The 27,796-nt window shown below is 41.9% G+C and overlaps 1 protein-coding gene across 1 annotated transcript; it reads left to right on the top strand.

The window, feature by feature from the left end:
• The first annotated feature begins 251 nt into the window (after positions 1-251).
• Positions 252-27,443, top strand: ak5 (adenylate kinase 5). The gene is made up of 14 exons (XM_086042885.1): positions 252-558; positions 2,086-2,272; positions 4,833-5,000; positions 7,598-7,770; positions 11,930-12,043; positions 14,173-14,364; positions 15,618-15,708; positions 19,002-19,072; positions 20,822-20,867; positions 22,498-22,542; positions 24,753-24,916; positions 25,738-25,857; positions 25,928-26,128; positions 27,019-27,443. The coding sequence occupies exons 1-14, from the start codon at positions 499-501 to the stop codon at positions 27,091-27,093; spliced, it is 1,707 nt and encodes a 568-aa protein (XP_085899011.1). The 5' UTR covers positions 252-498; the 3' UTR covers positions 27,094-27,443.
• Positions 27,444-27,796: the final 353 nt, after the last annotated feature.

Here is a 27,796-nt window from a genome sequence, read left to right as displayed (position 1 = left end):
ATACAACAGTGTTATTTATTATCAATCCCAATTTTATTCTAGTAAAATTGCATCTTTTCTTGCAAAATCAATCGCAACTGTATTCTTGCAATTTTTTAAAATATTTTATGTTGGCCAGCGTCAAGGGGATGGGGCTGAGGACTGATGCATTTGCATCAAAAAGGAAGATGAGGGAGGAGGGAGGGAGAGGGAGAGAGAGAGAGAGAGAGAGAGCGAGAGAGAGAGAGAGCGAGCGAGAGAGAGAGAGAGAGAGAGAGAGAAGAGAGAGTGAGTGAGCAGAAGGAGGAGGGTGTCGCGTCGCTGTGGCTTCGCCTGCAGGAATCCTGGAGTAGAGCGCACGCACACGGCCGCGATGCGCTGAGCTGAGCTCGAGGCGGTGTGACTTGTCGAGAGTCGCCGAGGAGCAAAACAACAAGAACAACAAGAACAACAACAAAAAACTCAACTAAACCCAAACGAGACGATTCGAAGGCAAACACGTTGCAACTCTCAGAGGTGATGAACACCAACGATGCCAAGGAGTACCTGGCACGGCGGGAGATACCTCAACTATTTGAGGTGAGGCACGAAGGCATGCATGCATGCATGCCAGGAGACGACATGCACGTTTCTCGATGCGATATATTGCGTTTCCCAAAAAAAAAAAAATGGAATGAGAGGAGAGATGATTTATGGAATGCTTCAGGTCAAACGCATCCTTCAAGACGTCGTCCTGCATGTTGCCATAATTGTTTAATTGACAATACTATTAAGTGAGATGCATGTTGGACAAAGTGTTCCTCACTAAAAGTACAGTACAATTCATTATTTTATTTATTTTTTGTTTCATGTTATGTAATGGAACCTTGCATTAACCTAGACCAGAATGTATTAGTTTAGCATATAAATGTAGCTAATTGCATGTAATATTCTATCTGGCATGGAATATTCTAAAATAATAACAGTACGACTACTAATGCCAATAACAATAATAATAATGTTCTGCAAAATCAGGCAGTTACGCTTGCTTTGCTTGTAAAATTGATCTCGTCTTAGGTAATTCAGACGTCATTTTTCTCTCATAACATTTTGATTGTAAAAAAAAAATCACAATATATATATATATATATATATATATATATATATATATATATATATATATATATATATATATATATATATATATATATATATATATATATATATATATATATATATATATACACTGTACGTTTATTCAACTATTTTGTAAAATTAGATCTTTTTCACATAACGACTAACAATGTTAAAATTGCCTCATATAAAATCCAAATGTTTTTTTTTTATTATTGGTAAAAATACATATTTTTCCATTTTAGACTTGTAACTGTCTTCCTTACTTGTATTTTTATTTTTTGTGTGGCTTTATATTTACCATTTTATTTATAGGGGGAATGTCTGTCATAGGTCCAAGTTGACTCAAGTCCCGCCCTAGTGTTTGTTTAGTTTCTTTTTAATCCTTGTTGTTTTTCAATTATTGTTGGCCTTTTTGTTTTTCTTTAAATGAAATACTTTAGACTGCACTCGATTTTCGCCTCCTGCTTTTGGGTCCTCCTCCACACTTTGTGACAAAGTCATTGTTTGAAAAAAATCGTTTAAAAATCATACAATTATTAGACGAAAGTAATAATTTTACACTTTTCTTTCTCCGAGAAACTAAACCATGATTTTTACACATTTCTGCTCATGAAAATACTTTTTCTCATGGACGTACGACTTAACTCTCAAAACAAACCAAGATGATTTGAATTCCCAGTGCGGTTCTAACACTTCTTGGGATGTTTTGAGCAGAAAAGCAAAAGGAGGAAGTACTGTAAAGCCATCATAATGATAAGAATGAACTCCATTCATACATCTGTAGGCGTGCAGTGAATGGGCCCATTGCTCTTAATTAGGCCTCACTTATGAACAATCGTCTACTACAAGCAAGCAATCACGCGCATTTCATTGCGTACTGCCGACGGTTATTGAAGAGCGCCGATAACGACGCCGCAAAATAGATGTTTTCTTTAATTGGAGGAAGTCAGTCGTGCTTCCAGAGCCTGACTCCTCCATATTTACCTTTAGAGCCTGCTGACGGGTCTGATGTACCACCGGCCCGATGACCCCGTGGACTACCTGGAGGGCTGCCTGAAAAAAGTGCGGGAGCTGGGCGGGGCGGACAAGGTGCGGTGGGACACGTTCGTGGGCCAGGAGAAGAAGCCGCTGCCGCCCATCAACGGTGGCCAGTCGCGCCGCTCGCTCTTCAGAAACGGTGAGGCCTGCCATGCAATCATTCTGATGAAATTACAAAGACTTATGGAGTCACGCCATCAGTCATTTGCAGTGTGCTACTATTACCACAGGCTCCCTCTTGTGGTATGTGAAAGAATCACTGCCAGAGTACCAATCAGTCGTATTGAACTTTTTAGTGCATGTGCATTTAATCTTCACTCAAACTTTTGTTTCGGTATAGTTTTTACTCAAGTTTTGATCATATATTCATGTTGGTTAAAATGGTGGTACAGCAGGAAGTACTTGGCGCATCGAGTTCCAAACTTGCAAAGTCAATCCTGCAATTGATTCAACAAACGTGTCTCGATAACAAAAGATGCTGGAATAAAGGTAAAGTAATGAAATGAGGGCAACAACGCTTTAACACATCACAGCATACCGTAACAAACTACAGACAGCAAGCAATTATGCACCTGAGCGCTCATTTGCCATTTCTCAGCATTCATTTTTTTAATACAGTTGGGTTAAAAATAACACAATTTTGAGTTACAAATAACACAATTTTGGGTCAAAAATTGACCGATCCACAACTTGGTTTAATTTGACCCAACTTTCTTGGTTGCTTTTGCAAAAAACAAGCCCAAGTAGTTTTGTACAAAACAACCCAAAAAATGGGCTGTTTTGTACAAAACTGTAAGAAAGTCGGTCAAATTGACCCAATTTGTGTATCGCTCCATTTTTGACCCAAAATTGTTTATTGTTATTTTGAACCCAACTGTTTTTATAGTGCAAGATGAATCTTTTTTTCTGAGAAACAACATGAATGCTTGTCTCTCAGCATTCACAAAGGAGGAAGACGACATTTTAAGCAAACAAACGTTAGTGTGCAGGATGGTCTCTCAACACTGACTTCATGATAACAACCAGGCCAAACAAGACAAATTATTTTTTAGGCGCAGCGACATCACTGTGAATGCTTGTCTCTCAGTCTTCACTGAAGACAACGAAAACATTTTAAACACAAAGGCAGTATCACTGAGCCAAATCTATTTTCGACGCATCAGTCTGAATGCTTGACTCTCAGCATTCGCAAAACAGGAAGAATCGTTTCTAAGCACAAAACACATCAGAGTCAATGCTTGTCTCTCAGCGGTCACTTAACTAGCAGAGGACAAATCAATCTTTGGACACGACAACATCAGACGTGTGGATTCTTGTCTCAGCATTCACTAAATAGGAAGAACAGTTTATAAGCCAGCCTAAGGAAGAAGACATTTTCAAGTGTTTGTGTGAATGCTGAGAGATGAGCATTCACCAGGACAAGAAGACAAATCTTTTTGGTAGACTCGGCGACGATGCAAAAAAAAAAAATGCAAAACTCGACACCTCGTGTTTTTTGTTTTTTGACTCGTCCTTTCTCAGGATGCCGAGAGCATCTCCCATTGTTGATATTTGATCTGTTCCTTCTGGAAATCCCTTTTTAGGATGCATCGCAAGATTTGTGTTACGTTTGTTGAGATTAGAGAGCCAAAGCAAATTTTATTGAGTTCCGGCCCGGACCCATCTGTGCTGCGCTTTATCCCCCCCCCAGGCCATGAATCGCAACGGGAAAACGGCAACACACTCAAGTCCTGACGGTCGACTCCACCGAGGACCAATGCAACCGTGCATTTTTTTTTTCTATATGATCAGCATTTTGTGTTGTATTTCGTTGTGGTGGAGCGTAAATGGGTTTCACGTCATAAGTCAGCCAGTTCTGGCGAAGACCAGGCATTTGGCTCACGGTTGAATTATTAACAAAAAGTGACGCCTCGTTCGTCAGTCTGCTTATTCCAGCGGTGGCTCCCATGCAAAAACGTGGTCGGAATTTGAAAATCAAACACAGTTGTCGCCGTGGCTGTAATCCCCTTTTTTCCTTTGTTTGATGACGCTCACATGCCTTTCTTTGTGACTAGGTGTTGGCTCCAACTCGCCATGCGATTCGAAAAACAAACTAACAGTGCCCAGGTCAATTTTGGAACGAGCCAAAATCCCTAAAAAAGTCACCTTTGAACCAAAACTGCCGACAACCTGTTTATTTCAGCAGCTTCAATCCGTATTTAGTTTTTGGGCGTCGCGTACCGTGAGGCGCACTGTTGACTGGTGCTAATAAAGAGAAGAAATTAAACAATTTCAATAAAGGTTTGTATGTCCGTGCTTGCTTTGAATGCTCATCTCTCAGCATTCACTAATTGATCATATCCAGAAGACGACAAACGCGTGTTTCTGACTGATTAGTCCCAATGCTATGCTTGGCATTAATTAGGAATAGCGAAAAAAAAAAAAAGATGCCTGTTACCGACTGAGCTACTGCCCTCCAAATCAATATCAAATCAGACCTTTGCTCTTTAAATCTGTTCATCGCGATAATAATGTCTTCCCAGACGTGATCATTAGCACAGTCGTGTTGCTTTTTTTGTGAGGTCGACACCACGGGCTACAGTCGATGACGCTTGACGGACAGCAGAGTCATGCATGATGATGATATTTTCCCACACGCACTTATGCAAATGTGTGGATGTGTGTGTGCGTGTGTGTGTGTGCGCGCGCGCGTGCGACAGTGATGCCCGACAGTCCCAATTTCCCCTACAGACGCTACGAGCGCCTCCCTCCCATCAGCCAGTTCTCCATCGAGAGCGACTCGGACCTGTCGGAGACGGCCGAGCTCATCGAGGAGTACGAAGTGTTTGATCCATCCAGGCCACGGCCCAAAGTCATCCTCGTCATCGGTAAACAACAAACACCCACTGACTTCTGACGGACGAACTGACAGACTGACCAACTGACGGTTGCAGGTTGGTTCGGCTTGACAAAATGACAGATTGGCGAATGGCGCCTAAAATGTGGTCAGTAATTATAACTGGACCGCGTCAACGCGGATGCTTTTCTCTCAGCATTAGGACAACAGAGAGTTATATTTGCAACCACAAAGATTTGGTGTGAATGCTCGTTCCCGGGACTTAATGGTGATGATAATGATAATAATAATTTTAGCGATGGGCGAGTGCCGATACCAGGTATCGGTATCGGGCCGATATCGGCCTTATTTGAGGGTATCGCGTACTTGTGAAGTTATGAAGGATGGTGATACCAGCCACCAATACTTAAAGAGGAAATCAACCCCAAACATATTTTTTTCAAGAATATGTTCTATGCAAGCCCACTAGTTGAAACAGGGCATTCTGATAAATATTGGGTTTTGGAATAAGAGTTAATCTACTCGTTTTTAGCCGTCTCTGTCACTTTGTCACTTCTGTTGACTGAAAATGACATCACAGCTACCCAGGGCTCAGGTAATGACCAATCACAGCTAAAGCTGAGCCGTGATTGGTCGTTACCTGAGCCCTGGGTCGTTGTGATTGTCATTTTAAGTCGACAGAAGTGAAAAAATGGCCTCCCCCAGAGGTGGCTAAAAACCAGTGGATTAATTATTATCCCACAAAATTTATCAGAATGCCTTGTTTCAACTAGTTGGCTTGTATAGAACATATTCTTGAAAAAAATATGTTTGGGTTGCTTTCCACTTTAAGGCAAAAAAATATATGACATCGAATATGTCTTCCTTGCCAGTAGTTGGTGCTACACTGCTGATAGATCGATGAATCATCATGTGCGTCAGAAAGACAGAAAAGGTCTTTGTTCACAATTATCTGTAGTTGTGTTAATTGAAGTTTTATGTTTCAGAAGTTAAAGTCCTAGTAGTATCGGCCCTTAGTATCAGTATCGGTGAGTACTCAAAAGTGGATACTCGTACCGGTATCGATCTGAAAAAAAGTGGTATCGAACATCCCTAATAATAATAATCAATATCGCAATAATAAAGGCAGAATTGGAAGACGTGTATTTAAAGATACCCCATTGTTGTGAATTCTTGTTTCTCAGCATGCAGAAAGCTGATGTTTTCTTTCCGGTACGAGCTGCTTCTTATTACTTCAGAGCTCTTCCAGGCATCGAAATGAATCTAAATGAATATTTATTTACTTCGCGTAGAAGCTAAAAATAGCTTCTTGCGGCATGTTTTTCCCTCGCGGTTTTCTTCTACTTAGCTCTGCCTGGCTGCATGTCACTCACTGCGTTTGGCCTAATCAGATCTCCCACATGAACCTGTCATTAATCTCGCAAATGAAGACGGTCAGCTGTACGCTGAGGGGAGGGTGACGCGTTTAGGCTGAGTCAAAAAGACATTTGAGGTTGTTATTAATATGATCGCCTGTGTTTCCCACCTACAAATCCCCAAAACGGACTTGTGTCATAGAGCAGCCACACCACTAGAAAAGAAAAAGATGCAAACCAGGATATCTGGTCGTAACTCCACTGCAGTGTCAATTGTCATTTCAAAATCAACAGTATCAACGCACAAGCATCACGTATCGATATCATGATGTGTCATATTGGTACAGACACTAACAGCACACAAGGGTCGAATATCAATCCGTTTTAACTAGCACAAAATATTGATATCGCCAGGCAAAATATCGTTTTGTCTTACGGATATCGCGAGGTACAGTATCGACACACCAGGGTCAAATATCGATCCGTTTTATCTAGCGGAGGGACAAAATATCGACATGATGCTGTGTATCGATTTCTCTTATGGTACAGTATCAACACACAAGTGTCAACTATCAATCAGCTTCAACTAGGGGTGAGACAAAATATTCACAGCTACAAGGAGAAGCATCAAATATCAATCAGACTTTGGGGCGCTATAATTTTGAGCTTCCTCCTCGCTTGTTTTTGCCGTCAAAATAGATGCTTTACATAAGATGTAGCAAGTTCACACATACCTGTTCCATCAGCCCCCACGCTCGCACACACACAGAGAGAGACACACACACACTCAGTAAAAAAAAATTACCAGCAGCCTCATACCCACAAAAAACACACAACAGGCTTCTCACAAAACAGTGTCTGGCTGCAATACACCCACGCACGCCATGTTTCACACTCACTCACTCACTCACTCACTCTCTCTCTCTCTCACACACACACACAAAGCAGAGCATCAACATTCCCTGTGTGTATATACAGTCATGTAAAAAAAAATTATAAGACCATCTTGTTTTCTTCAATTTCTTGTTCATTTTAATGACTGGTCTGGTACCACTAACGAGCATCGTGTGACTAACAGAAAAGAAAACACGCAATGCCTAAAAAGTGAGAACTTGATTTGGGTTACATTAAACATTTATTACCTATTTTCGTAGGATCGTTATATTTGTTCAAACAAATGTATTATTAGTTGTACCAGTCGTTTAAAATGAACAAGTACGCGAAGCTCGAAGGTGTTGTAATTTCTCCCCCCCCCCCCCCCCCGCGACTGTAGGTGGTCCTGGCAGCGGCAAGGGAACACAATGCCTGAAGATCGCCGAGCGTTACGGCTTCCAGTACGTGTCGGTGGGCGAGCTTCTGCGGAAGAAGATGATCCACAACGCCACTAGCAACAGGAAGTGGAGCCTGATCGCCAAGATCATCACCAACGGCGAGCTGGCGCCGCAGGTAGTCAAAGAAAGGCACAGGAAGAGCACCGTCCGTCCAGTCGCACATAACGAGACATTGATTAGCCGTGTTTGTGTCACCGGGCGGGGAGCCGGACGCGTCTCATTAGCGTCAAGATAATGAGTCAGACTGGCTAGGGAAACGGCTCTCGGTTTATGTACTTAACTGTAATTGTCTAATATTATTCAAACACGACAGGCCGCTTCAATAGGTATACCCCCTGGGTAGTATTATTTTGCTCAACAGGACACTGACAATGAAACAGGAGTTCACAACCGATGTAGAGTCAGAGTCATCCACGTCGTGGTAATTTGCAAAAGTTAAACGGAGGTTGTTGAAAACGTTTGACCTTATCGCGGTGTATCGTTTTCTCTCACATTGTGGCAGTAATAAGGAGCGTAAACGACTGACTGTAAACGCGTCCTTATTCATCGACTGCCAACAAGAGAATGATCGCAATCCAATATTGCGTCAAAAACATTCATACAAACACGCCCCGAACTGTATACCCGCTCGGTGAGAGTAGAGTGACCAGATCCAAACTCAGCAGATGTGGGACAGGGTGCATGCTTGTGGGGGACAATTTGGGATGCAGCTGACGGACACCAAAAATGCATATGGCACAGCTTGACAGGTATTAAGTAACATATAATATAATAAACTGTAACAAAATAACAATTATGGATCTACAATTAAAAACACAGAATTGCAGTTGAAATTATCTGCAGTTACAAGAATACAACACAAACAGCTAGTGAAAAGGTCAATCTCTGAGACATTAATATCAATCGGACAGGGGCGGAGCCAGAAGGTGGCTAATGGGTGGGCCTGGAAAAATCAGGGTGGGCCTGAATATTTCTCTCACTGAGCTCAATCCCCCTGTTCAGACACATCATATATTCAAAATAAAATGACAAACTGAATAATATGAAGTTCAGATCCTCCTTAGACAACCGCAATGATGCCATTCTTAAGATTCAATACAATGAAAAAAAATAATAATTTCATAATAATTTACAAAAAAATTTAAAAGTATATATTTTTTTCATGAATCTCACTGGGTGGGCAGTCTGTCAATCTGGGTGGGCCTGTGCACATCTGGGCCCACCCATAGCTTCGCCCTAGCAATCGAGCTCACAATTAAGGCTCACAAAAATACCTCATATCTTGAGGTAAAGATAACAATAGTCACACTCACACAATAGAACCTTGTCAAATCTCAAGTCAACATGTAGAGCAGGAAGTGCAGTAACAATTTACTACAGTAACAAAGACAATGCAAACAAAGACAGGCTACTACAACTACTGCAATTCAAATTATTTTCAAATTACACAGCCACAGCATGAAGCGAAAATAAAACAAGAGGTATATGAAAAATAGTCATGAGATAACAATATTGTAACTACAATCAATTCACTTGTAAACAAACGTGTCCACCATAGCAGCACTATGCACTTCCAGAAGCAAGGAAAGCACTGATGAAACACTTTCGGTTACGTCCATCACAACTCAAGTCTTTCAGTTTTCTCCATAACAGCAACAGCAGCCACAAAGTTCACAGAAAGCTTTATCTGACTTTATCTGGCTTCACCCACGGACAATGAGTTCCCAGACCTTGTTGTAACTGCATTTCATTTTCTTTGCAGTTTTCTTACGCTCCTTAGAGTCCTCCATTTTCATTAATTCATCACAAAGTTCTGGAACGGGTCGCTAAAATGCGTTTTTTTGTTTGTTTTTGGTAGGCGTGTCTCTAAAAACAACTATTGCCTGCATGTGCGCCAGGCTGTTTGATTGACAGCATACCCCTGCCTCTCACAGTCCCGCACACAGACAGTCACACCCGCCCGAACACCAGTGACCCCCCCACCCCCACACACACACACACGCCTTCATCAAGCGCTATTATTTATATATACTATAATTTTATAATGACCCTGAATGTGAGGTATAGCGCTAAAAATCATCTTTTTGCTGTGTGAGGTTGGTTGGGGGGGGGAGGGGCAGCTGCTGTCCACACAGATGAACCAGTGATGTGGCAAAGTGCGATGCCGACACGAGGCGCTACCGCCCACGTCGCGACTGACGGTGCCGCGCGCTCTCACGAATCGTCCTCCGTAACTGCAGCGTTTGCATCGCTCCCTTCCTCTCAGGCCGCTCGCCAGATGGCCTGACGTGAAGCCGTCAAACAAACAGCAAAGTGGGTCAAGCTCGCAGCTTATTAGATGTGATCAAGTCACTCATGGCCATCGGGCGTTACATTTGCTACTGAGCACATTCAAACTTTGAGCACATTTCTGTATCATTTAGTTTTCTCCCTCAATACAGTATCGATACACGAGTGTCAATTCTTGATGTCGATATCATGGTGTCTAGTATTGCTTTCTCTTGCATTACAGTATCAGTACGCAAGCATCAAATATCAATCGGTTTCAGCTATTGGCCCAACATCAATATCGGTGTCATGATGCATTGCATCATTTTCTCTCGCAGTACATTATTGACCCATAAGTGTCAAATATTGATCCTTTTTATGTAGGCGTGGGACAAAATATCGATATGTATCGTTTTCTCTCACAGTACAGTATCGAAACACAAGCATCCAATGGATGAATTTAAACTGGAGGTGGGTCAAAATATTGATATTGTGATGTATCCTTTTACCTCACTCTGCAATGTAAATAAAAAAGCATCACAAATTGAACTTTTAACCAGAGATGGAAGAAAACAACTGATATCATGACGCACCAAATCGTTTTCCTCTCACAGTAGAGTATTGAACCACAGGCGTCAGAAATTGATCAGTTTTTAACAACTGGGGTAGGATAAAACGCCAATATTGTGATGTATCATTTTCTGTCTCAGCGTACGGTATCAACACGTCAAATATCAATCTATTTTAACTTGGAATGGCACAAAACATCCAAATCTTGATTCATCATTTTCTGTCACGATACGGTACGGATGCACAAAGTTAAATGTTGCCATTTCAGTGTTTTGATTATAATCAAAGTATACTTGCCAGTTTTTAATGAGGATTTTACTGTCATCCAGTGCGCCGTGAGAGATCATCAAGTGTGGCGCGGTAAATTATCCAATGTCAATTATTTTGACAAAGAAAATATATTTGTAATTAAAAAACAAAAAATAGTTAATTTATTTATGCCAACCACATAGTGTTCTTCCGCTAGACGACAGAAGGTGCATAAAATGTGCCTTGGCACACTATGGGTGAGAAAAACTAATCTATGGAACTGTTGGAGCGCAAGAGTATCAATCAACAGAATTTTGCATCCGCTCTTGCTTTCGATTGGATTGCAGGTAATGTAATGTTGGAAATACTCCGCTGTACAGATACACACGGGGTCGTCTGCTTTAGTTTTCCATTTATTTGGTCAAATGTCAGTCGCATCCAAAAGGTTACCTGCATTGTTTGCATGCTATGTTGGATGGAGTCCGGTGGACATCGTAAAGGCTCGGAAAGCGCCGACATTCATCCGCCTGATGGAATCTTGATAAGATGGAAGTCGCGGGTGTGTGTTGTTATTTTGAGAGCGGCGCACTGCTCATGTATCTGCTTTTGTTGACCTCCTCCTGCAGTCAGGAAGAAGTAAGTGACGCTAAACGATGCTGGCACTCAGTGGCCTCGAGTGAGCTCAGCCGCAGTCACGCTGCTGCACTCTAAAAAGACAGAAAGAAATCGGCCGGCAGTGTGCCGCTGTCATCGTTTCTCTCAAGTCAAGGCTGGTCATTATTAATATTTATGTGCTTTTAACTCGGTCAGGAAGGGGTAACTGAAGCGGACTTTCTGTGATGCATTAGAATCGTATGATTTATCCTAGCCAACAAGCAAGCAAGCAAAAATTTGATTAAAAAAAAAAAAAAAATGGCTGTTCGAAGCAAAAGAGTTGGTCTTTTTTTTGTCTCTTGTTGCAATTGCTCCTCCTTTGTAGTAATTAGCACGTAAACGCAAAATGAACATACAATATTAGAATGACGCTTGCTAAATTGAGGCCTCTTGTGACACGGTGCGCAATGGTTCAAACTCTTAAGTATTGCGCAAATCAAGAGCTGACAAGGTCTTGTAGCATTTACGCAAGCTAACATGCTAACCGTGGACAGACAATAGCGCACCTGGGAGTGACCATTTGTGTTTTGCAGGAGACCACTATCACCGAGATCAAGCAGAAGATCATGAAAATCCCAGACGCCAATGGCATCGTCATCGACGGCTTCCCGAGAGACGTCGGACAGGCCTTGTCCTTTGAGGACCAGGTGAGTGTCAAATATCACACGCCAAATATATCGATCATCGTGGCGTACCGTATTTTTTTCCCCCGCAGGGTTCAGAATCAATATACAATCATTAAATGCTACTTAGATTTCATCACGGATGGAACAAAATACAGATATGGACATATGTGGCGGCCATGTTGGATGTGGCGATGTTCCCATCAAAAGCAAGAAATGATAAGCATGAACATTCGCTTAGCATCACCATAGGCACACAGCTCAAAAGGAGCGTGTCGTACTTAACGGTTCATATCTATGGCTGCTGTTTAATAGAGCAAACTCTCATCATGTAGCACGTTTACACGGCTCTTAAACATGCTATTTTCGGTACAGTAGACTGTTCAAGGCCTTATCTGTGTCTAATAGGAATAGATGTGAACAAAGGAAGCACGCTAACCTCGTGGCTCATGAACACAAACAGCTGCCCCCAAGCACCGGTCAAGTAATTATGGATAAACTTTTCAAACAGTTTCAAGCTTTTATATATTTACAATCATTTTGTACTGTACTAAATCTCTAACAGCCTTCAGACTAAGTAATGAATATTACACAAAGATTAAAATATAATGCAGTTACATGTGTTTAATTGTGTAATTCTGTACACAAGAGCAACAATGCTAGCTGCTAACAAGCTAATGGTGAGCTCTTCATGCTCACTAATGAAACACTGCATTAATGTGAGGAGGCTATTGTTTTGGCGCAAGACTAAGCACTGAAGCAGAAGTGTGTACTTGGCAGCTGAACGATTACAATAAGTGCGACACAGCCTCGCATGGCTTTTAGCGACGCTTTATTGCAATCAAAGGCTCTTAACGTTTAGGGGTGGCTAAATGAGATGTCGTTGACCCGCAGGCCAGCTCCATTTCTACCGGACCAGTGGACACACCGTAACTGTGACACAGACACGTTTCACAATTCATATTCATATTTCATAATCACACAATGTGGTCACAGTATTTGCTTATGGGCGTGAAGGAGAGGATGACTTGTGTGGCTCACTTTTACGAGTAAATGATTAGCTGCTTACAAACCACAAATCCAAGTTATTTGCTTCATTTTTTACTTGACAGTCAGTCAGTTGATTAGTTACCGGTAGTTACCTCCTCCAAGAGCAAAAGTGTGAGACGAGGTAGTTTGTTATTTAGTCATCTCCTCCAAGTGCATACTTGTGGGATTAGTTAGTCGGTCTGTCATTTAGTTAGTTAGCTAGCTAGCTAGCTAGCTCCACCAATTGATAAACTTTGAGGCCAAAAGGTATGATTTGCATCAATATTAGTTAGTGTAGCTAGTTTAGTTACCTCCTCCAAGAACACAAGTGTTCTTAGTTAGTTAGTTAGTTAGTTAGTTAGTAAGTTAGCACTGAAAGCATCATGAAATCATTCAATTCTGCATGCATGAGTTCTGAGATCGGTGTCACTTTTTTCGGAGCCTCCCAGCTGAAGTAAACAGTTGCTAGGAGACGTGCTAGTGTGACACCTGCTTTGTGACAATGGACTCCGCCGTTTATTCAAGCGTGCCGCTCCGTCGCTGCGTCCAATCATCTCGCTCTAATGTCAATACTCTCCCATGTCCCTTTCCTGATACGCGGCCCGGCGAGAATGCAACTGTTTGTGCACAACTAATAATGGACATTTGTCCCCCTATCTATGCCAGCGACATATAGTGACAGGCAGAACAATTAAAGTAACCTGTGTGTCTTGTGTTGTCGTCCATCAAACAGAATAATAGCTTTGTGCTCGACTAAACAAATTCCAGTTTCCAGATGTCACACCGAGGAAGTGCATTTGTGAGATTGCGAGACAGACGGTTGGTTGGTTGGGCGCATGCTGCTCCTATGCGCTTTGTAGCATCAGCGGTGGCCTTTTGGAGCATTACACCCCCACCCCCACCCCGCTAAATTGGGACCACCACAATAACTCCCTGTAGAGATCCTTTTAAGATCCCCATCGAGAAGCGTTCTACCTCTACCTCCCGTGTCGACATATCTTTCCATGTCCCTGAATTCACACACTTGTCTCAAACAAAGTTATCGTTCAAAAGGGATACTAACTGATTATCATCCACATCGAACTGAAGCCAATCGAATCATCCCACTTTTAAATATACGCCAGATCTGCACTCCCGACGTGGTGGTGTTCCTGGCGTGCACCACGCACCGCTTGAAGGAGCGCCTGCAGCGGCGGGCCGAGCAGCAGGGTCGCCCCGACGACAACCCCAAAGCCATCGACCGGCGTCTGACCAACTTTAAGCAAAACACCATCCCCTTGGTCAAGTACTTCCAGGAGCGGGGCCTCATCGTCACGGTAACAACGCACACTACACGTACGTACAGTTACGACAATCACTATCATTAAAGGGGAAGTCAACCCAAATTTTTATTTACAAGAATATGTTCTATGCAGGCCAACTAGTTACATTCTGATTCCTATAGAATATGCGTCAAGCAGCAAATTCCAGCTGTTTTTAGGGGGCGGCCATTTTGTCACTTCTGTCAACTGAAAATGACATCACGGTTGCTCGGGACTCAGGTAACGACCAATCACGGCTCAGCTTCAGAAAACAGGTGATGTCATTTTCAGTCCACGACAAGCGACGAAATCTAGCCCCCTGAGGTGGCTACATTTTGCCGCTTAATTTATATTCCACAAACGCAATATTCATCAGAATGCCGTTTGTCAACTAGTGGGCCTGCATGGAACATATTCTTAAAAAAATGTTTGGGTTGACTCCCCCTTTAATCGAATATCCCACAGTGAGAAATGATCTTTGTAAAGACTTTTTTTTTTTTTTTGCATGGTCTCTCATTAGCTTGTGCTGCTTATATTTTTTAAAATAAATGTTGAGTAAAAGTTTAGATTTAAAAACTGTGAAATAAGTAACAGTGTCCTTGCAGATGAGGCAGACACAGTTGTTGCTTTGGATTTCAGTGAAAAATAGTCCAATTTCCACCTTTCCTTAAATTGTCGGCCCTCGCTTTCCCTATTTTATTCTTTGTCGCCATTTTAGAAACTGTCTGGAAAGGGTCGCACAGGGTTACGGAGTTGGGCAGAGCGCTGCTGCCCTCTTGTGTGTAAATGCGAAATTGCATTTAGTGTGGATTTTATACGCGCGGCAACGGGGCCTTAAATTTGAGCGCGGGCCGCATTTGGCCCCCGGGCCGCACTTTCGACATGTATGCTCTACGGTGACACACCCAACACAAGCAAGTAAATCTTTTGTTCCCTGCCTATTTGGTTAGACGGCAGCCAATATGCGCCGATTCTGATTTGTCAATGGTCAACGGCCGGCTTGCGCCGGTTCCTCTTCGTTGACGGCCCTATTGCGAAACCTATTAGTTGACAGGGAGGGGTGCAACCGGTCCTGAAATGGACCGGCCGTTCTTGGAAACTCGCAAAATTCCCGATGGCCACCACGCCCCCCCCCCCCCCCCCCGCTAATCGTCGTTAAAGACGCCATCTCCGCATCGTCTGTTTTGGTTAGCAGCAGAGTTCACCGAGGCATCAAATAGTTTCTGGGCGCATAGATTTTCAGTCACAAAAAGTCTCTCTCCTCTTAGCTGGATGCCGATCGTGATGAAGACGAGGTGTTCTGTGACATCAGCGCAACTCTGGACAACAAGCTGTCCCCCTCGCAAGAGTCCGCCGCTGGTAAGCCCATAGCTGACAACATATTATTAACGACATCACCTGATCTTAAGCCCCGGGAGGGCAAGGAAAAACTAGGAAAAAAAACAACAACAAAAAAACATATTGGGAGAAATGAAAAACCTTGAGATGGGACCACAGATTGGGGAATCCCAAAAAAGGTTGACATTTTCTGACTTCTTCAGCACCTTCAAGATAGTCGCGGAAGTCCACGCGTCCGCCACATGCAGACGTTTGATGAAGACACTGATTATGGGTTGTCGCAGGAGTGGAAAGAAGGAGCGCAAGACACTAATTAAGGAAATTTGTCACACGACAACGTGACCGTGGTTTCCCAAGACCACTGGCAAAGTGGAAGATGAAAGGCTGGATCGGACGACCAACGTGCACCTGACACCTCGTGCGCTTTTACGCGCTCACAAGTACACAACAGTCGTGCGCTACAGGGGGCGGGGTCAAGAAAAGTGACGGGGGAAGGCAGGCTGTGACGTGGGCACGGGGTACAGGGCACACGCTCCCTAGATTGTGACTTTAAAAAAAAAAATAATAATAATAACTTGTTTAGATATGTTGAACAGTCTTCACATCTTTCATAGTATTAGTAACTCAGCACGCCTGCTTTGGCTAGTGTTGCGTTCTCACTGGAACGGTGGATTTCCCTTGTGAGATGAAGAAAGTATCCATCGATCGACCGACTGTATTATCTCTTTTTTACGTCTGTAGAGTTGTGAGTTTATCAGGAAGCAAGGTGAGATAATAGTAAGAAGAAAAATAATCTCCCCCGCGCTCTCTGGTTACGGCGCTTGTTGGCATAGCAACCGGCCTTGCGGGGCTAGCTAATCTTTGTGAGAAGCGCACAATCATTAAGGTCAGACGGCGGCAACTTGCCATTGGTTGCGTAAGGCGAACGCGTTTCACGTGCTCTCGTTGAAGGGTGCCATGTTTGCCTCCAAATGTATCCCGCAAATAGTGATGGAAAAAGGGAAAGGAAGGCCTCGATCAAATCGATACATCGGCGTTTGTGCAATTTGAATCAAGCAGCAAAATCCATTCGTTTTTTTTCTCAGGGGGCGGCCATTTTGTCATTTCTGTCGACTGAAAAGGACATCACAACTGCTCAGGTTATGACTAATCACTTCAGAAAACAGGTCAGCCGCGATTGGTCGTTACCTGAGCAGTTGTGATGTCATTTTCAGTCGACAGAAGTGACAAAATGGCCGCCCCCGGGGATGGCTAAAAAACAAGTGGATTAACTCGTACTCCACAAAGGCAATATTTATCAGAATGCCTTGTTTCAACTAGTGGGCTTGCACGGAACATATTCTTGAAAAAAACATGTTTGGGTTGACAAAAGTATATCCATCCATATCATCACTATTTAGTTGTTTAAAAATTCCACTTTAACTGGATAGAAATTCCAATATAGAGCTATCTTTGTTTTGTATTATCCCTCCCAAAATTTCTTTGTACCAGTCTTACTCTGCAACCTCTGCATGAACAGAGAAGTAAGGACTGAGGGCCGAATTCACTCAAGGATTTTGTGGCGTTAGCAAGGCGCTACCCGGTAAAAAAGGAGCAAACGGCCGAGCAGAATGTGTAATGCGTATATTTGTTGGAAAAGTTGCCCCCCCTGTATGCAAATGAGCCTCATTGATAAACAACACCACTAACGCCGGCGCTAATAGCCGCACGAGCTGCTGTATTTGCTTGACTCAAACCGCAAATTGAGGTGCAATTGAAGGCGCTATCAGCCGCTGCAGTTTATCCTTTGTGAATCTGGCTCCGCGTGTTCCAAATATTGCCCTCGATATTCTCCAATACCGCCACAAATCAGATCTGGACTAGCAGCTGGGTGCCGATGATGGCGAAGAGGATGAGGGGGAGGAGATGTATCATCCAAGCGGCGATGACGGGGTTGGATGTTGGGTGTAGTGACGTGGGGAACGGCAAATGTCAGCAGGTCCTAGCAGACAAGTTGTCAACGGATTCCGATTCCGTGCCTGCGTAGTGTCCCCGTAGCACTGATAGGAGGCACATTTGGACACATGGGGACAGCTATGACGGCATAGCATTGTAAACCTCAACGACAAAATTCTTCTTTTGATACAAACATCCGAGACAATTTTCAGTGCAGAGCATTTTATTACAAATTGATTATCGTTTATTAATCGGTTATTCGTCATCCGTCTGCAGCGTCGTCCGTCATTGGCCTTTTTTTCCGGGGGAAATATGTATGTACTATAGGCCGTCCGCCTCTAATTTTAAACGGGCGTCCATTGGTGATTCCGACTTCACTAAATCTTGACTAGCACCCCCCCCACACACACCCCAATTATTAGTGAACCTAAGATACACATCGTCCTGTGAAAAACACGTATCTCCAATTTTGGAAACGTTTTAAATTTTTACAATGCGATGTCTGCAACGCGGAAACACCATTCATGTAAAAATAAGAAAAATGAAGAAAAATTGACATAAGTGTCTTTCACATGCAAGCGACGCTATAATTTTGAGTCTTTGATTAATATTGACGTCAAAGAACATTGAGAATCTTCAATCGTGTACTTTTACGTTTTCTAAACACCAAAGACAGTTTAGTCTTCAATGAAAACATCACAGTCCATTTCGCATCTAATACCGTGTACAATCTTCATCAAACCTGAACGGAGGTGTTCATAAACATCAAAGACACAATTGAAGTCGTCACTGAACGTCAACGTCCACATCGAGTTTCTCCAATGAACCAAACGTGCATGTTTTCATATACCTCAGACTATTTCGAGAATTTGTTGAGCGTAGTCCTTAAAAAAAACACTTTGAATATGTAAACATCAAAGACATTGCGTCTTCAATGGCTGTAAACATACGTCACGATTAGAAAAACAACATGAATGATCATTTTTTTAGTATCAAGCGGTTTATTTTTTTGTTCTTCTTCGGACATTTGGTTTGCGTCCACGATGAGCAGAGCGCTTGTGTTTTCCTTTCTTTCCCGCTCAGAACGCGTTGCTTTCGGAAAGCATCGCTACATGCATAATGCATTCATGGCAAAGACACGCTAAGAGATGCAAGCTGCTGCCTCCCTCCAGTCGAACCCACTTTTTTAATGAGGGGATGAAGAATGCCAAAGGGAAGTGTTACTTCCAGCCCGTTCCCACCGCGTTCGATACTGAAACTTTATCCTCACTGCACATGTGTATCATGCGGTAATGTTGCCCTGGTGCTTTGATGCGGACTGTGAACTTTTTGTCTTGATGAGGGCGACTTTTATACAAGTTATACTTTGTCCCCCACAGCCCTGAGTGAGCTGGATCTCGGTCTGCTGCCCGAATGCAACATGGGCGACTTTGCTGGAAAGAACGATGAGGTAAGATGTTTTCATTCGCAAAAAAAAAAAAAAAAAAAAAAAAGGCAACTTAGTTTTCAATGGGCTGAGAATGTGTATTAAAGCGGAAGTCAACCCAAAGATATTTTTTTCAAGAATATGTTCCCAGCAGGCCCCACTAGTTGAAACATTAATTTTGCGTTTGTGGAATACAAGTTAAGCAAAATGCACTCGTTTTTAGCCATGTCTGGGGGCGGCCATTTTGTCTTCTGTCGACCAAATATGACATCACAACTGCTCACGACGACAAATCGCGGCTGACCTGTTTTCTGAATCTGAGCTATGATTGGTTGTTGTGAGCAGTTGTGATGTCATTTTCAGTCAACAGAAGACAAAATGGCCGCCCCCGGAGATGGCTAAAAACGAATGGATTAACTCTTATTCCACAAATGCAATATTTATCAGTATGCCCCGTTTTAACTAGTGGACTTGCATAAAACATATTCTTGAAAAAAATGATGTTTGCATTGACTTCCGCTTTAAGAAAATGGGGGCTTTTGGGAAACATCAATGACAAGTTTGTACATCAAAGACAACAAAATCAACAAGATGCAGATGTTTTTTGATGCCCAAAAAAAGATTTGAATACTTAAAGGAACTCAACATGCATGTTACGAGTTCTTGATGGACCTAGCGTACCTGATTTCAAAGAGTAAGACGTTTTCATGAAAGACAATTTCGTTTTCAATGAACCTAACATATGTTTTATAACCAACATAGACAATTTCGAGTCTTGGATAAATCTCACATACGTTTTCATAAACAAAGACATTTGAGTTTAGATGAAGCAAGTGTTTTTGCAACATCAAAAACAATTTTTCGTCTAGTCAAAGCCAATTTAGCCTTCAGTGAACCTAACGTAAGCTTTGGTAAACATCAAAGATTGTTTTGAGTCATCAGTGAACCTGCTCTACATGTTTCTTTACACAAAACCATTGGGAGTACTCAGTGAACCAGATAATTTCGTCTTTAGTGAACCTAGCATCTGTATCGTAAATATCAAACAGCTCAGAGTCTAATGCCGAACCGAGAAAACGTCAATCAAAAACGGTTCAGTCTCGAGTTGACTAATGCGTTTTGTCAACATCAAAGAAAAATTCAGAATCATCCGTAACGTAACATCAGAGACAATCTGGTCTTCAATGAACTGTGCGTATTAGTGTTTGTGTTGATAAACAACATCGACGATTACAATCCAAAACTTCAGCATCAAAGACACTTACGTCTTCCATCGACCTCGCGTCCAATTTGACAATGTAGTCAAAGACAATTGCAAATCTTCAATGAACCTTACGTACATGTTTCTGTAACTCTTCACGTGAAGCTTTATCCAGTCTTGTCTCCAGTGTGCAGTCGGAGGCAACTTACAGTATCTGTTAAATAAACAATTAAATCAACATTAGGGGGAAAAACTAAAAAAAATAAAAATAATAATCAATTAGCTGAAACGTTTTGGTGCTCACTTTTCACACGTTCACTCAATATTTTTCTTCATTGGTCGTGGGAGGTGAGATGATATCATGCACGCGCGCTTGTCTAAAAGACCGAAGAGAAGCAAAACAAGGAATAAAACACACTTGAAATATTATTACAGGCTTTAAATGCTCTTCAGTTTGCATTCTGCCAAAATATATTGAATTAAAAATATAAATAAAGATGTATTAAATAAAACTTTTTAAAAAAAAAAATGCATCTCTGTCTAGAAGTCTATTTACTTGTGTGCGACTTTAGGAAGAAGAGGAAGAAGAGCTCGGGTACGCCGAAGGAAGTGAAGAGAGTGAGTCGATGATGACGATGTTACAATATTCACCGCCTTCAGATACTTCATGTCTCGACATTGTGCGCTCAGTCTGCGTGTGTGCGCGCGTTGGGGGCGCTTATCAACATCGGTTGTGTAATTGTCTGGGGAGGGCTGGCCAATTAGTCCTTGATGATATTTGTCTCCAGCTCGCCGTCGCATCGCTAACGCGACGCCGCAGGACGTCGACGACGTTGCGCACATGTTTCTGAATCGTTTTATTTAGAATGAACCTACTGGGTACATTTTGCTAAACATCGCACCCTAGTTGTGTAAACGTCGAAGACGTCATATCTTTTGTAAACAAGACACAATCGACCACATGAGGACAATGTTTTAGTCTTTAAGGACAGTTGACGTAAAGATCAAAAACGATGCAGTCTAATGATCCCGACACGTTTTTAATCTTCAGTGAATGTCAAACTCAAAAACGTTGAACGTTTGATTGACTTAAGGTGCATGTTTTTATTAACAAAACCTCAATGTTTTTGTAAACATCAAAGACCATTTTGAGTTTTCGATGGACCTCATGTGCATAATTCGGTAAAAATGACAGATGGTTTTGAATCTTCAATAAATCAAGCATGTTTTTGAATTTAGACTTCAATGAGAATAATGTTTTTGTAAAATCATGAAAAATGTAGTCTTCAATGATCCAGCATGTTTTGTATAGACATGAAAAAATCTAGTCTTCAATGAACGTAACCGTTAAAAAATCAAATAAATTAAATTAAAATTAAAATAAAAATTTTTAAAAATGAATCCTCAATTAAATTAAAAGTGAATGTGCACTATCAACATCCGGCACAACGTAATCATCAAAGACAATTTATACAAACATCAAACACTAGTTTTCAGCAAACCTAGTCTATATTTTTGTCAACAACAAAGATGATTTACAAACTTGAAACGTATGTTTTTGTGAACATTGAGGGCAATTTAGAATCTTCAGCAAATTCAGTGTTCGTTTTCGCAAACCAAATCAACTTAGGTAAAAGAATTTTTGATTTTGTTGTCAGCAGAGCTGGGCATCGCCTAACCGTCACAAGGTTCTCGTCTGCATATTTAGCCCGCCCACGTGGATCCCAGTCCGTCCCTCGTGGGCAACAACAGCCAATCGGCATCGAGAACTTAATGTACATGTCACACGCGGGCTCCGCACAAGCGTACACGCCGCCAAATAAAGGAAAAAAATATCGGATAAAAACAACTGACACACTCAGTGAAATAAAAACAATATGGGGCACCGCAAGGTATACAACACAGTTTTCTTTTTTTATCTTTATTTGGCTGAGTGTCATGTGTGCGGCGCCTGCGTGTGACGTGGTACCGGTTAAGTCCGTTCTCGACGCCGTTTGGCCGACTCGGACCAACGGTGACCACGTGGGTCGTTTAAATATGCAGACGGGAACTTCGTTAGGCGATACCCATCTCTGGTTGTCAACGTAAACATCAAAGACAATTTCTAAAGATGTCTGTCTGTTTCCACAATAACACCGCATCTGCATATACATGTGCGCGCGTGTGTGTGTGTGCGTGTGTGTGTGTGTGTGTGCACATGCACGTGTGTCCATGCTGAAGTGAACCTTGCTCTCATTTCCTCTGACAGGTTTTTGCACACTGCCCAAAACGCCGAAGGTCATCTTTTTGATGGGTACGCGCACGCACACACATGCACACAACACCTGTAGCGGAGCTCGTTAGTATGAGCTGAATTCAAACGGGAGACGGCAGTCAAGGCTGCTTGCGTTAGTCCAAATATATTTCGGCCTACACGATTGACGGGCAGGGTGCCGAGTGCGACAGGGATCACTGTTAAGACGAATCCAATACACCAAAGGCAGCCCACTAGCCAAACCTTGAGTAACGTAAAAGGGAAAATACCTGAATAAACATTTAAAACTCCAAACAAAACACCGTCCATGAAAAGGAAAAGAATAAAATACAATTACAATTCAAAATACTGTCACGGCAAATCATCCACTGGTAAGTACAGTTTAAAAATTAAATTCATTTATGATACAAATATTTTTGACTCAATTATAATGAAATGAAATACGTTCAGTAATTAGGAATGGCAATACAAGATTGAGTAGATCATTACTAAGAATAAATAGGCTTTACAGTTCAAAGAAAATGACAACTAAAAGTACATGCATAATACAATGAACAAATAAATCATGCGACATTGCATGCTTTAACACAAATAATAATAGAAATTTCAATTTAGAAATTATAATTTTGAAAAAACTATAAATAAATGAAGAAATCTATGAATTGCAATTACATTTTTGAATTTTTGAAGCAGTAAATTAATCGTCATAAATACACATTTAAATTCAAATGAAATTTGAATTTGAATAATAAATAAATAAATAAAAATGACATAAAAATGAAATTGCCATTTGAAATAATAATTAAATAAACACCCCCGAATAAACAAGTGCTAATAGTAACATTAAAATTTCAAAAATACAGAATCTCCAAAAATATACAAACAAAGTTAAACAGGACAAAAGAGAGGGACTTCTCAGCATTTGAGTCGTATTGGAAAAATCATGATCAAATGTTTTGTTTGCGGCCAACTTGCAGTTTGGAAGTAAACATCGCGTGCACACCAAATGAGAAGAATGCGAGAAGGTTTTAAGCTGTGACTTTGCTCCAGTCTGCCAGCACTGTTGTCGTCATGGCAACCCATCACATCCACACGGAATCGGCCTTCTCCGGTGATTCGTTAGGAGACAGAAAGAGGGGGCAAAAAAAAAAAAAAAAAAAAAAAAAAAAAAAAAAAAAAAAAAAAAAGCCAATCCGCCTGTGTATGGCTTATTGAACACAGTGGAAGCAGTGTGGCTATAATGACTTCAGTGTTTATCTGCCACTACTAACAGCTCACATCATCAGCAGCATCGTGATAATGATCAGACCATAACTCCATGCTGACACGCAAAGGAAATGAATTGGCATACACGCGGGTCACATTAGATCACCTGCACAATCTCATGCCCTTGTTATTTCGTAATCAGGCCTTAGCTGCATGTGTGAGCCAAAAGACTAGCTTCACAAATTTGAAAAATGTTATTCAAAAACAAACTATTTTTCACAACAAGCTGCGGTGTTTTGAAATTAAGTTCTATATTGATTTTATTTTACGCATTCCGAAAAAAAAAAAAATAGGCATCACTAAGAACGATTTCTACTTTATCGATCCAAGTCATTAAAGGGACACTTGGATGACATTGGCACTTGTATAAAAGGTTTGCATGTAAAAATGACATCAGTACTAAAATGCCCACCTCAAAAGACTCTTGTCGTGATTTAAGGGCTTACGACAAATTGTCCCGCCCCTTTTTGGGGCGTGGCTTGTGTTATGTTTTCAGCTGTCTACGTCACGGGAGGGAGCCGAGCGTGGTAAGATTGCTCGCTTTGTCGGTTCTGTCGTCTAAAACGGCGAACGATCGCCACCAAAATGCAAATGGACATTACTACGCTTGTCCACTTCAACCCGTGAAAGTATAAAAGTGTTCTGCACAATAGTTTGGATTTATCGACATGAAACGCGATCTCATCATGGATCACCTCCACAAAATCAAAAATACCGTGGCGATCGCTTCTCCACTCACACAGGCTGAAGCGGATATTACATTACCGGTATTACATTATTATTATGAAAACATAATCGTGAAAAAAACGAGGGCAGATTCAGAACCAGCACAAATAAAAAAATTAAAAAATCGCGAAAGGTTTACTTGCATTTCTGATTTAAAAAATGTAGTAAACATTTGTTGACCGGTGTAATTAATTGGTCATAAACAAAAGTCAATTTTTAAATGAATCACATTCTAGCGTGTTTGCGCATGGCTGCAGGCGCCGCCGGCTCGGGCAAGCGCTCACAGTGCGAGCGCATGGAGGACAAACTGGGCCTGCGTCGCATCTCCTTGGCCGACCTACTGTGCAGCGAGATGCAGACTCCCGGCGACAGGGGGCGCCACCTGCGGGACATCCTTCAGAGAGGAGAGCCCCTGCCGGAGGTTAGTGAACGCAACAAAAGCCACCGTCGGCGCCAGTTTCACCGCCAACGCCAAACACATTCCGCGCAGAATAGTTTCAGCCACCCATTCGTAAATGGAATAGGAAGTCGGCCATTTTGGTTGAAAATAGCCATTTAGGGAAAATTCCGGGACTAGTTAAGGCCGGGTACCAAATGTACCCGCCACTGACTATATAAGGGTCACTTCATTTCAAAGCTCAGCAGTTTGTGATTGTGCACTTTAATGACAGCAGTGACCTCTCTTTGGTCTACTTTGACTGAACCCCACCACACACACACACATCCACACGCACAAACACACACGTTCAAAAGCCTCAAATCGTGTGTTTGAAGTGAAATGTCACAGAGAAGCCATCATAACAGCCATAGGAGCATCATCACCTCTATTTAGAAAACTTGGGGGGGGGGGGGGGGGTCAAAGATTAGTTAAGCTGATTTGTTGACAGAAGAAGCAGGCAAATCAAGAAGCTGATTGGTTGAAGCGCTGGCTACAGAAGACAAGTTGATTGGTCAACAAAAAAAGGAGCAGGCTACACAAGAAGCTGATTGGTCGAAGGAGATTGGCTCGTAAAAGGAGTGTGCCTAATGCAAGACTAAAAGTTGTTTGGTTGGAGATTGGACGAGAAGCTCATACGTCAACAAAAACGTGGCAGGCGAGAAAGTAAGTTGAGTGGTGGACATCAACAGGGCGGGGACGCCAACCAATCAGCTTCTTGTCAAGCCTGCTACTTTCCGTTCACCAATCAGCTCGTGGCCTGACCAAACAAGAATGCGATTGGCTGACATGCGTGTGTCACAAAGGAGGTTACCATGGAAGTGCTGTGCGAGGCGGTGGCGGCGGCAACTCGACGTCAGGCCAAGGGCGTGGTGGTCTGCGGCTTCCCCGTAGACCTGAGGCAGGCGCAGCTGTACGAGGCCAAGGTGGGGACGGGACACCTGTCTTCTTCTGCGGTTGGAGGACAAACAGGAAGTTAACTTAAGTGTGTGTCAGATGGGTGAGCCCACCGCAGTGCTCCTGCTCAGCTGCTCGGCCCAAACCCTCGCCGGTCGTCGACAGAGCCGCCGGAGTTCCGCTTCGGCCATGGTGTCGGGTCCGGACAAAGACGGCGCTCCCTGCTGGAGGGCCGACAGCTTCTGGGCCGACGCCGAGCCGGTGGTGGCACACTATGACGGAAAGAGGTTACTGCGCACGGTCAGTAGTACGTCGAGGAAAGCCAACACCAGAGCGACAGACATAAAGGGGGGAGGGGGTGGGCAAATATGTACGGTTGGGATGAAAAGTCTACACACCCTGTTTTAAAATGGCCGGTTTTTGTGGGATTCAGAAAATGAGACCATGGTAATTACAAATAATTTTGCCACCATTAATGTGACCTATGACCTGTATAAGCAATGGGAGGGGGGTTGGTCAGAGGTACATGTGAAATGGTGGCTGACCACCATTTCAAAAGGACTTTGAATGTGATTGGTTAATTCTGAACTAATGAAATTAAATAATTCATGCAAATTCCTTATTTTATTTTACTACTATTCTTTCATTTTATTATTTACAAGAATGAGATAAGTTTATTTACACTAAACAGTTTTAGGGAAAAGACTGCTATATGCAGATTCATTTTAATAAAATAATTCAGGCTCATTTTATTGTATTTATTATTAACTTATTACTAATTAACAAAGGACCAAATAAACTTTTAAAATTAAATCTATGTAAAATACTTTACTGATATTCTTTTATATTTGGAACAACTAATTTTGAATGATACATTAATAATGAAAATATTTTAACCAATCAATTTTAGAAGGGAGGCTGGCTAGATGCAAAAATATCCTCTTTAAATATATTTTGGGGGATTAATTCAATGTATCAACCAATCATTTAATAAAGTCAAATTATATCCCGTTATAATTTTACTGTTTAAAAAAAAAAAAAATCAATTAAATTATTTATTGCGATAAAGAAAATAAATTTTAAAAATATATCTAACAATTTTAATGAACCAATATTCAGAGGGAAAAAATGCCAAATTAATGCACCAGATGTTAGAGTACTCTTGATCTTGACTTTTTTTTTTTTTTCAGATTGATGCCGAGAGGTCACCTGACCAAGTGTTCGCTCAAATCTGCCAGGTGATGGAGTCCTCTCCCGCTATCTGACTTAACGCATACGTGGGCACACATGTGTACACACCCACCCACCTGCTGTTCACCTGGTTGTCACGTGCATTCTTTGATTCTCCCCATTAACCGTCAGTGGGTTTGTGGGCGGGGTTTGACTATATGGCGTTGTGAGTGACAGCCGATACAAGGGCGCCACTGCAGCAGAGCATCAAGACTGGTCCCGTCACGCACGCACATCCCATCCTCATGTTTTGTATGGCTAACAAGAAGCATGCATTCACTGTCAAGCATGAGGATCATTTGAGGACCAAAAAAAAAATTTGTACGTTTGCAAGCTTGCTTATGTGAGTCTGCTATTTACATTTCAATAAAGTTGTGCATTTTGACGGCTGGACTTTTTAAGAGTGATTTAACAGCGCCCTCTGCCGACCAAAAAGCGCAATGACAACGTCAAAGAAATGATTCCCTGTACAAACGAGCACTTAATTATTTTTTTTTGGTACCAAAAATGTAATATATTTTAGGGCAATTGTATGCATACAATTGCAAATGTTTAATTTCGTTACATGTATTCAAGGTGTACATTATTAAATTGTGCTCAAATTAAATATATTTAAATCCATTTTTGAACGAAATGTAAATGTTACAATTATTGCAATTACACCGATTTGAGTTGTGACATCAACTAAAAGACTTCAACTACTATTTCACGACAAATTTATTTAATGGCTAAGCTCAT

This window comes from Filicampus tigris, chromosome 10 (genome assembly GCF_054856515.1).
Source record: "Filicampus tigris isolate MCC_2025a chromosome 10, RoL_Ftig_1.0, whole genome shotgun sequence".
Classification (NCBI taxonomy): domain Eukaryota; kingdom Metazoa; phylum Chordata; class Actinopteri; order Syngnathiformes; family Syngnathidae; genus Filicampus; species Filicampus tigris.
The sequence above is the reverse complement of the archived record's forward strand: the minus strand, read 5'-3'. Positions and strand labels throughout refer to the sequence as shown.